Source organism: Molossus molossus, unplaced genomic scaffold (genome assembly GCF_014108415.1).
Source record: "Molossus molossus isolate mMolMol1 unplaced genomic scaffold, mMolMol1.p scaffold_m16_p_9, whole genome shotgun sequence".
In the NCBI taxonomy this organism is placed as follows: Eukaryota; Metazoa; Chordata; class Mammalia; order Chiroptera; family Molossidae; genus Molossus; species Molossus molossus.
Window position 1 is genome coordinate 42,402,109 of NW_023425403.1, and position 11,520 is coordinate 42,413,628.

The 11,520-nt window shown below is 39.5% G+C and overlaps 1 protein-coding gene across 1 annotated transcript; it reads left to right on the top strand.

Moving 5' to 3' along the window:
• Window positions 1-9,474: 9,474 nt before the first annotated feature.
• Window positions 9,475-11,226, top strand: LOC118622367 (syncytin-1-like). The gene has a single exon (XM_036249790.1). It carries the CDS (start codon window positions 9,475-9,477, stop codon window positions 11,224-11,226), a length of 1,752 nt encoding a protein of 583 aa, XP_036105683.1.
• The last annotated feature ends 294 nt before the right edge of the window (window positions 11,227-11,520 follow it).

Genomic DNA, 11,520 nt, shown 5'->3' on the forward strand with positions numbered 1-11,520 from the left:
CTTCTGATCAGATGTGGAACCAAAGTAATTAAAGCAGGACCCCAATCTTCCCACTAAACAGTGTGTCGTTGGCATTAGCAGTGGCATTGACCCTGTAGGATATACCACCTGAGCTTCCCCTTGACAGCCACACCAGTTCACGGGCCATTCACGGGGTAATGTGAGGGAGTAAATATGAAGAGAAGCATGGCTTGCACAGTACTTAGTAATATAAACATGACAATTCCTGCTGCTATTTTTTACTCTTGCAGAATTACAATGGAAATAAGACAGCATTGAGAAAGCTATGGCTTAAGTGTGCTTAGTTCGAGGTGAAGGCAGAGATAAGGATTGGTGCGGTTAAAAATAAATGATTCTGTTGCCATGGTTTCCTTCTTTATAAATTCTTTTCAACATGAATTGCTGTTGTTGCGTTTAATTTTAGATTCGTGCAGATTTTCCACAAATAAGAATTCCTATACATCTGAGAAATGGTTTTTATAAAGCTGTAGGAAAAGTTTTTTGACAGCCTGGCTTGAATATTTCTGAACAAAATAACCTGCAGTGTTCTGGCTTGAGACAGCTACCAAAGGAAAGTGAATGAAGAGAAAGGAAACATCGAAAACTTGTCAGTCTACGTTTAAACTTCTGATTAAAACATGAGTTCATATTATTGCAAAATAGAAGGACGTGTTGAGTACTGGGGACTGCCTCTCAGAACTATGGGGAGACAGATGCTCCATCTATAGAATAGCTCTCTTGACAACCAGTTCATAAAGGACTGTAGTTATCAAATGTTAATTTAGGTAAGTGTGCACTTATTAATATCAAAGGCTCTAACTGTGTTTTCAAAATCAATTATATTGTCTCAAATGTAATTCATTTTGCTTAAATAGGGTGTCAGAATTACTTATAATATATACCTGCTCTGAAATAGCTGCTTCACTATTTTTAAATTTAATAATGGATATTTCGAATTTGTAAAACGTAAATGGAAAGGAAGAGTTGACTTTACCAAAGAAATTATATATATATATATATATATATATATATATATATATATGTTTTTGGATTTATTACAGGATTGCTTAAACATGAACTTCCATGCCACAATTAAAATAGGACAGAAGAATCAAGGAACTTCAGCAGAAATGCATTATAATACAGTTGCTATATAAACAGTGAACACCAAAATATTGATAAATACTTGTTTCAAAAGCATAATTAGTGGTTAAAAGATTCACAGTATTTTGAATTTTCTTTTCACTGTGTTTACCCTTTCTAAAATATTTGAAGCTAATTTTACAAATCTAGCAAAATGAAAGGTTTAGATGTTAGAATTATTAATTTACTACATAGTAAGGGATTACATCCCAACTAAAAGGAGACACGTGACCAATATTTGTCTCTATAAACTTATTTCCTCATTCTATCACTCTGCCTTTTATAGTAATTAATCAACTATGTTGTTAAGTGTACATTCAGTGTTTTAGTCATACAGTTTCATTTTTTCTTTTTCTTGAAGAACTGAAAACTCAGAAAATAACAAGTGGTTCTTGCAGTATTTTAGGCCAATTAATGTTGAGATAGAAGTTTGTGGTATTTCTCTTGATGCACCCTAAATTTAAATTTATGCATACAAATTTGGAGGGTTTTAGGGGTGTATGTGTGTGTATATATATTTAGGGAGTGAAAAGGTTTTGGTTATTAAGATATTTCAACGAATACCAAAACATTGCCCAAGATGATGGAATGATTATACCAATCTTCACTTCTCTCTTTAGGTATGAAGAAATTGTCTCATGTTTTCTAATATTTCTATAACAATCACACCAAAAAAGAGAGAGAGAGTAAACAAGCAGAAGTTGGCAATTCTCTGCGTAGATCAGAACTGCTCCTTAGGGTAGATGTTATCGAGCATCTGTTCTTCCTGGGAGGCGGATGGCCAAGGACATATTTCTTTACTTTGCTCTAGGCTTTGCCTCTGGCTGACTTGAGAGAACAGCTGACCAGGTTTTTCTTGATAGCAGCTTGCCCCTGCTCTGAGCTAAAAGTCATGTGGGCCTTTGGACTGTTGCACAACCCCAGGGATTCTGTAGCTATCAGTTCATTTGGTTTTGCCGTAAAATCTCAAGGCAGATCCCTCCTGTTATGATAGACTAGTATATACTGGTCTTCCCTCCAAGAACAACACCTTGACAAGCTTTACAAAATACTTTCTAAGATTCTGTTTGAAGGCTTTGGTGAACTATCAGGGAAGCCAGACTTAAGAAGCCAAGATCCCAAAGGGAAGAGAAACTCACATTTTTTTGCCACTTTTCTCTTGAACTATCTACCTCTCTGAAGCAGCACAGACATGAGGCTGAGAAGTTTGGAAGAATGTGGCTATGAAGAGGCAGAGAAGCTGAGTAGAGTTTTCTGCAGTCTCATGGACTGGGGACCTGTAATTGGACTCCAGGACCTGAGCAGCCAACATCCTGGAGAGAAGATAAGCACAGAGAAGCCCCGAGATAGGACCTACAGAAAAAATAAATGATCAATGCAGATATAAGAAAGATAATGAAATTATGAGGCACAGACTACAACTCAAAAAAAAAAAACATTGACAAAATGAAGAATGGTATTAGTAGACTGAATGTGTGTGTCCTCCCAAAATTTGTATTTTGAAACCTAATACCCAATATGACGGTATTAAGAGGTGGAGCCTTTGGAAAGTGATTAGCTCAGAGCCCTTGTGAATGGAATTAGTTGCCCTTATAAAAGTGACCCCGAGAGCAACTTTGCCCCTTCCACCATGTGAGGACATGATGAGAAGACAGCCATCTATGAAGCAGGAAGCAGCCCTCACCAGAAACCAGACCTGCCCACACCTTATCTTAGATTTTCCAGCCCCCAAAACTGTAAGAAATAAATTACTGTTGTTTATGAGTCACACAGTCTATGATATTTTGTTATAGCAGCCTGAAATGACTAAGACAATAAGAAATCTGAAATCTATTCAAAGAAAGGTTAAAAGATCTCTAAAACTAAAAATTATCATAAACTGAAATTAAAAATGCAATAGATAGACACAACTGAAGAAAGAAAAAATGACCTGGAAAATAAGTCCAAGAGAAAAATATTCAGATTGAAGTATAGAGAACAAAACTAGAAAAGAGAGAAAAAAGACCAAGTAAATACAAGAGATGTCAAAATTTAGCATATGTGTGACTAGAGTCCCAAAGGGGATAACAAGAGCAAAAGAGGAAGCCAGTATTTGAAGACATAATAACCAAGAAGTCTTCAAAACTAATTAAAAAAAAAAAAAATCAAGCCACACTTTGAAATCAATATGAACCCTAAGTATGACAAATACAAAGAAAAATACATCTAGGCAAATCACTAAAATTTATTGAAAAAGAAATAGAGAGATTACCTTCAAAGCAGCTATCGAAAAGTTTTTAAGCTTTAACTTTCAAGGAACAAAATAAACTCCATGGCAAATTTTTCAATAGAAATAAATGAATTAAGAAAACAATAAATGGGGTAAAAAAGGAGAAACATCTGTAACAAAAATTTAAAAAAAAAGAAAACAATAAAACTACATCTTTTAAGTTAAAAGAGAAAACCCTTCCAAATTATAAATCTATATTCAATAAAAATATTTTTCTAAAAAGCAAAAATAAAGACATGTCTAGACAACTAAAACTATATCAAATTGTTGCTAATAGACTTACATAAAAGAAATATTGAGAATATTTTTCAAACAAAAAAAATTGTAACATATGAAAGAAAGCACAGAAATATAGAAAAGAATAAAAAGCAATGAAATATGTGGGTAACTCTAAATAAAAAATTTACAAGAAAAAGACATAGAACAGGCAGACCAAATAAAAACAAAGATCAGGAAGACAAATTTAATGTCAAAGATATCAGTAATTACTTCATATATAAGTAGCCTGATAGTGGTATAAAACAGTTCAATGGCTTTGAAAAAGTTTTGCCCATTTCTCATAAAGTTATATACATCTATCTTAAATGACCCAGAAAATTCACTCTATTGTATTTCTCCCAAAACAAATAGAAATATATGTACATACAAATGCTTATAACAACTTTATTCATAATATACAAAACCTGTTGGGGTCAAGCGAGGGCCCTTTAAGAATAAGTTGGCTGTATGTGCAGAACTTGTTTTCCTGCTTGCAATTTACTGCCTGAAGGTCCTTGAAGTATCATCTTGAGGAATATTCCTGAGATAAGGCCCCTGGTTAGTGTTGGAGCAGTAAATGCCTTTGATGATTAAAAGTTGTTTTCTCTGCTCATGCACCCTTTTCCTCCCCTGCCTGACTTTTCCCACAAGTATATAATCTGTTACCTATCTGCAATAAAATTGAGACTTGATCAGAGCCCTGTCTTGTCTCCATTTCTCGTGTCTCTTGTCCCTTCTCATCCTCACTCCCCCTCTAGAGTCCTCGTTGCTCGACCTGCGGGACGGGTCAAGAGGCGCCCAACGTGGGGCTCCAGCACGGGGGATCCAGTGAAGGACGCCGTTGGAGTGGCCGGCAAAAAGGAAAAGAGGGAACGACGTGGGAACCTGCTGCGTCTGCACCCCTCGGGTAAGTGAACGGCGATCATGGGGCAAGAAATGAGTAAGCATGAGTTATTTGTGGAACAGTTAGGACAAGCATTAAAGGCACGAGGAGTAAAGGTGAAAGTAAAACATTTATGTAAATATTCTGATTATATCAAAGATCTCTGCCCTTGGTTTCCTATTGAAGGAACTATCGATCCTATCCAAAGAGATGGAAAAGGGTGGGAGACGCTCTACAAGATTTTTATAATACCTTTGGGCCGGAGAAGGTCCCTGTCACAGCATTTTCATATTGGAACCTCATAAATGAGCTATTGTCTCAAAGGCAATCTGATCCTGTGGTAGCAAATGTCGTAGAAAAAGAACAAACTATATTACAGGAGACAAAATTAACCCCAGAGCCACCTAAAGACAGTAAGGAACAGGAAGATTTAATTTCACTGGAAAGTGAGGAGGAAGAGGAGGCAGCAAGGGTAAAAGTTAAATGCAAAACCCCAAAAAAGAAAAAGGCAAAGGAATTGGTGGCCGGAACTAAACCTAAAATGTATCCATCCCTTACTGAATTAGAGGTTGAACAGCACATCTCCAGTGAGGAAGAGAGTGACGACGAAAATAAGAGTAAAGATGACACACCCAAGGCCAACCCTCGAGAGGTTGGCTGGGATGATTTAGCTGATCAGGCTGCCAGATATCATAATAAAAGTTACTGGCCACCCCCATATACAGCTGCCTTGCCCTCAGCTCCTGCTGCTTTCCCTATCACTGATCCTCAGAAACAGTTGAGAGATAGAGTACTTAAAAGAACAAATAAAATTAGAAAAGGAACATCAAGATTTAATTGGACAATTAGAAAGGCTAAAAACTGGGAAGCCTGCTCCACCTTTGAATAATCCTAACAGGCCAGCCAAAGGGAATAATAAACAAAAGCCACTTAAAACTCCTTCTGGACCTCTTTTGCCTCCTCTAAATGAGGAGCCTGAAGCGTATCCTGTAACGGAAACAACAGACGCTCAAGGCCAGGCCTGGAGGCATCATACTGGATTTGATTTTAAGGTTATCAAAGAGTTAAAAACTGCTGTGGCTCAATATGGTGCTACCGCTCCTTATACTGTGGCTATACTTGAGTCCGTAACTGATCAGTGGCTTACACCCAGTGATTGGCAGACTTTGGCTGGAGCTACTCTGTCAGGTGGAGACTACCTATTATGGAAGTCTGAATATGTCGAGGTCTGTCGCGACACAGCCCAACGGAATGCACAATCTAATAACGGATGGAACTTTGATATGCTTATAGGAGAAGGCAATTATGCCCTGAGTGACAAAAATGCAGTATGATCCTGGGCTAATGAATGTAAATCAAAGAAGGATGCACAAGGGAATCCATTGCCTCCACTTCAAGGAAACGGGAAGCGGGGCCAGCCCCAGGCCCCAAAACCCAAACAAATCTATGGGGCAATGAGTTTTGTTCCTCCAAACAACAACAACAATCCATTTCAGACCTCTGCCGAGCCACAACAGGTAGTGCAGGATTGGACCTCTGTTCCTCCACCTACTCAGTACTGACCCCAGAAATGGGAGTTCAGGCATTATCAACAGGAATTTATGGACCTCTGCCTGAAAATACTTTGGGGCTTATTCTAGGTCGTAGCAGTGTTACATTGCAAGGGCTACAAGTATTTCCAGGAGTAATTGAAAATGATTATACTGGAGAGATTAAGGTTATGGTTGCTTCTCCTCGAAACATCAATACCATTAATTCTGGCCAGCGCTTTGCTCAACTCCTGCTTTTGCCCATGTTACCACTACTAACAAGGTTGTTGGAGGACAAAGAGGATCTGGAGGGTTTGGATCGTCCAATGTCTATTGGGCTGAGACCATCACTCCTCAAAAACCTATAATGACCCTATGGTTAGATGGAAAGGAATTCTCTGGGCTCATTGATACAGGTGCAGATGTAACTATAATTAAGAAAGAATGTTGGCCGTCCTCCTGGCCATTAGAAGAAACTCTTACTCACTTAAAAGGTATTGGGCAAAGCACCAACACAGAAAGAAGTTCAAAACTTCTAACTTGGAAAAATTCAGAAGGGCATCAAGGGACAGTACAGCCATTTGTCATAGCAGGCCTTCCTATTAATCTTTGGGGTCGTGATCTATTATCTCAAATGGGAATGATCATGGGAAGTCCAAACACTGTCATCACAGCCCAAATGCTGAACCAAGGACATGTACCAGGAAGGGGTTTGGGTAAAGACAGCCAAGGCATAATTGAACCTTTGACCCCTACAGGAAACACTCAGAGAACAGGATTAGGGTATTTCTCCTAGGGGCTGCTGATTCTCCTGTAACTCATGCAGACAAAATAAGTTGGTTATCTGATAGTCCTGTATGGGTTGATCAGTGGCCTCTGAGTGTTGAAAAATTGCAGGCTGCACATCAATTGGTACAGGAGCAATTGGCAGCTGGACATATAACAGAAAGTAATTCTCCATGGAATACTCCTATATTTGTCATCAAGAAAAAGTCAGGAAAATGGAGATTGTTACAGGACTTAAGGGCTGTTAACAAGACTATGGTTCTGATGGGAGCGCTACAACCAGGCCTCCCTTCCCCAGCAGCCATTCCTTTGGGATACTATAAAATAATTATAGATTTGAAAGATTGTTTTTTCACTATACCATTACATCCTGAGGATCAAAAAAGATTTGCATTTAGTTTACCATCTATTAATTTCAGAGAACCTATGAAAAGATATCAATGGAAAGTTCTCCCCCAAGGCATGGCCAATAGTCCTACGTTATGTCAGTCATATGTTGCTACTGCCCTTCAACAAGTCAGAAATAATTGGGCACAGATGTATATTATTCATTACATGGATGATATCCTTATTGCAGGTGAACAGGAATCTCAGGTTCTGCGATGTTACGCGGAAATGCAAAAGGCTTTACAATTTTATGGCTTAATTGTCGCCCCTGAAAAAGTGCAAGTAACCGATCCATATACATATTTAGGATTTCAGCTACAGGGGACTCGTATTTCACCCCAGAAAATAGAATTACGATTAGACAAATTACACACCCTCAATGATTTCCAAAAGTTACTTGGAGATATTAATTGGCTAATTCCTTACTTAAAACTTAGCAAATATGAACTGAGACCTTTATATGACATTTTACAAGGAGATACTGTCCCTAACTCCCCTAGACAACTTACCCCTGCTGCATGGCAGTCATTAAAAAATAGTAGAGCAGGCTATACAAAATCAGAGCACCACATTTATAGATTACCAACTGCCATTAAAACTTGTAATCTGTACAACTAAGCAATCTCCTACAGCTGAATTCTGGCAGACATCACCCTTACTATGGCTTCATTTGCCTGCGTCTCCAAAAAGGGTTTTAGAACCATATTATTTAGCAATATCTCAATTAATAATATTAGGCAGAGACCAAGGTAAATGTTATTTTGGAAAGGAACCTGATGAAATAATTTTACCCTACACTTATCAACAAATTAACTGGCTAATGCAGAGTACTGAGGAATGGCCCATTTCTTTGGCCTCATACTGTGGGCAGCTAGATAATCATTACCCACCTAACAGGCTTTTAGATTTTGCTAACCGACATGAATTTATTTTCCCTGTCAAAACATCTCATAAGCCTCTAACCAACGCCTTATTAGTATTTACAGATGGGTCCTCTAATGGGACTGCAGCTTATGTGGTTGGTAACTCGGTGACTCAATTCCATACGCAGTGCTCATCTGCTCAACTTATAGAATTACAAGCAGTTATTGCAGTATTTGCTACTTTTCCTAATCAAGCTCTAAACATATACACAGACAGTGCCTATATTGCACAATCAGTTCCATTACTAGAGACAGTAGGTCATATTAAAACTGTCTCCACTGCTAGTGATCTGTTCAGACAGTTACAAGCCTTAATTCACCAAAGAACTCAACAATTTTTTATAGGACATTTGAAGGCACATACTGGCCTTCCTGGTCCACTGTCAGAAGGTAATGCAAAAGCTGATGCAGCCACATAAAACTTGTTCCTTGCCATAACACAACAAAAAGGAATTTCTGCAGCTCAACAAACTCATCAGTTGCATCATCTTAATGCCAGAACTTTGAGACTCCTGCATAACATAACCAAGGAACAGGCTAGACAAATAGTTAAAAGTTGCTCTCAGTGCTTACAGACTACACCTATACCTCATCTGGGAGTTAATCCTAAAGGACTAATACCTAATGCCTTATGGCAAATGGATGTAACACATATCCCTGAGTTTGGCAATTTAAAGTATATACATGTCTCCATAGATACATTTAGTGGTTATATTTTTGCCTCTCTACAAACAGGAGAAGCTACAAAACATGTTATTGCACACATGTTAAGTGCCCTTTCTTCTATGGGGAAGCCAGATTCCCTAAAAACAGATAATGGGCCTGGATACACCAGTTCCCGGTTTGCAGATTTCTGTACAAAATTGCACATTAAACATATCACAGGAATCCCTTATAATCCACAGGGACAAGGAATAGTAGAAAGAGCTAATCAAACCATAAAATGTACAATCAATAAAATAAAAAAGGGGGAATGGTACCCTACTAAAGGGACACCCAGAAATTTACTATCTCATACACTATTTATTTTAAATTTTTTAACTTTGGATGCTCAAGGACTTTCCGCAGCACAAAGATTTTGGCAATTCTCCACACAAAAATAATACGCCTCCGTACTGTGGAAAGACCCACTAGATAATTCCTGGCATGGCCCTGATCCAGTGTTAATATGGTGGCGAGGTTCAGTCTGTGTCTATTCAAAGGAGACGCACTCTGCTCGATGGCTGCCGGAAAGACTAGTCAGACAAATAAATTCTGCTGTAGCTAAACTAGCATAGCACATTCTTTCCAGACAGGATGAAGCCCGTACGTTTGCTGATCCTGGCTGCGCTCAATGCAGTCCTTCAGCTTGGAGACGCCGGTTTGCAACCTCCGGTAAGTAAAAGTGAATTATATGACACTCTATATGGGAAACCCTGCGATTGTCGAGGAGGCATCGCCACTAACTATGCAATACCTAGAATCAAATTCAAAACAGTAGATTGTGGTCAAAGAACTGCTTACCTCGCCTCAGATCACAGTAAGCTTGGAGGACTGAGGACGCCGCAATGGCAGTGTACAAATAAACCCCCTATCATACCTACTATAAAAGGGCGGCCTGGGACCTGCCCATGCACCTCCTTTTCTAATCAGATGCACTCCTCTTGTTATGAGTCCGTACAGGAGTGTACTTATAACAACAAGACTTATTTCACTGCAATTCTTCAACGACAATGGGGAGGCGCTGTGGGAGGAGATTGGGGACCGATTCTGCCAGGAGGTTCCCACAGTAAATACGCCCAAGCCTCTTGCTCGGGTACCGTGGCAAAGGCCGTGTGTTGGTCCAAAGAAGCCCCAATTCATGTTTCTGATGGGGGAGGGCCACAAGACAAAATAAAGGAAGCCAAGACTCAGAAACGACTTGAGCAAATTATGGAACAGCTGTACCCCAAAATTAATTACCATCCTTTGGCTCTGCCCAAATCACGGGGTGTAGATTTGGACACCCAGACAATTGATATATTAGATGCAACTCATAAAGCATTAAATATTTCTAATCCTATGCTTGCTGCTGACTGCTGGTTATGTATGACTTTGGGCACCCCTATGCCCGTAGCTTTACCCGTAAACATTACCTCCTATAAACATAATAATAATTGCAATTATAGTTTACCTTTTGGAGTACAACCCATGGGGTTCTCCAGCCCCTCATGCTTTAAGGGCCGTTTTCAGAATAATAGTTATGACATAGATGTAGGATTTATTGCCTTTGCTAATTGCAGTAATTATATAGAATATAATATTTCTATGTGTCCTGATAGAGGAACAGTGTTCGTGTGTGGTGACAATCTAGCCTACTCCGCCTTGCCTCAAAATTGGACGGGAATTTGTGTCCTAGCCACCTTACTACCAGATATTGATATCATCTCCGGGGATGATCCAGTTCCTATACCCAGCTTTGATTATCTGGCGGGACGCTCCAAAAGAGCCATTTCATTTATTCCCCTCTTGGTAGGGTTAGGAGTCTCCGGGGCTCTCGCTACTGGAACAGTTGGAATAGGAATGTCGCTGCACACCTATACAAAGCTATCTAATCAATTAATAGATGATGTCCAGGCACTTTCTAGTACTATTCAAGATTTACAAGATCAGTTAGATTCACTTGAGGAGGTAGTCCTCCAGAATAGAAGAGGATTAGATTTGCTTACTGCAGAACAGGGAGGGATTTGTTTAGCCCTACAGGAGAAGTGCTGTTTCTACGCGAACAAGTCAGGCATCGTGAGAGACAAGATAAAGCAGCTCCAGGACGACCTGGTGAAAAGAAGAAAAGAACTCTTCGACAATCCATTATGGAGCGGGCTGAATGGGGTTCTCCCTTACCTCCTCCCTCTCTTAGGCCCTCTTTTAGGCTTGCTCCTTTTACTATCTTTTGGGCCCATGATATTTAACAAAATTAAGGCCTTCATCAAGCAGCAAATTGAGGCAATCAAGGTACAGCAAATACAGGTCCATTATCATTGCCTCGAGCAGGCTGAACAAGGCATTCCGTACTTTGATACGATGGCCTAAATTACGCTGGGTTGGTTAGCCAATGACGGGCAACCGAGAGACACTGAGAAGTACAAAGGCTCGCCTAAGACAGGAGCAAGGCCTTTCGCTGCCTTGTTATCCCATGACGGGTAAGAGACCTTCAACGTACTACAGTGAGATCTCTCCGACCTAAGACAGGCACAACCCCGTAATATCATCAATAAAATTAAAAAGGGGGACCTGTTGGGGTCAAGCGAGGGCCCTTTAAGAATAAGTTGGCTGTATGTGCAGAACTTGTTTTCCTGCTTGCAATTTACTGCCTGAAGGTCCTTG

Excerpts from the sequence above, each read along its gene's own strand:
- LOC118622367 (XM_036249790.1), top strand. The coding sequence starts at position 9,475 with ATGAAGCCCGTACGTTTGCTGATCCTGGCTGCGCTCAATGCAGTCCTT.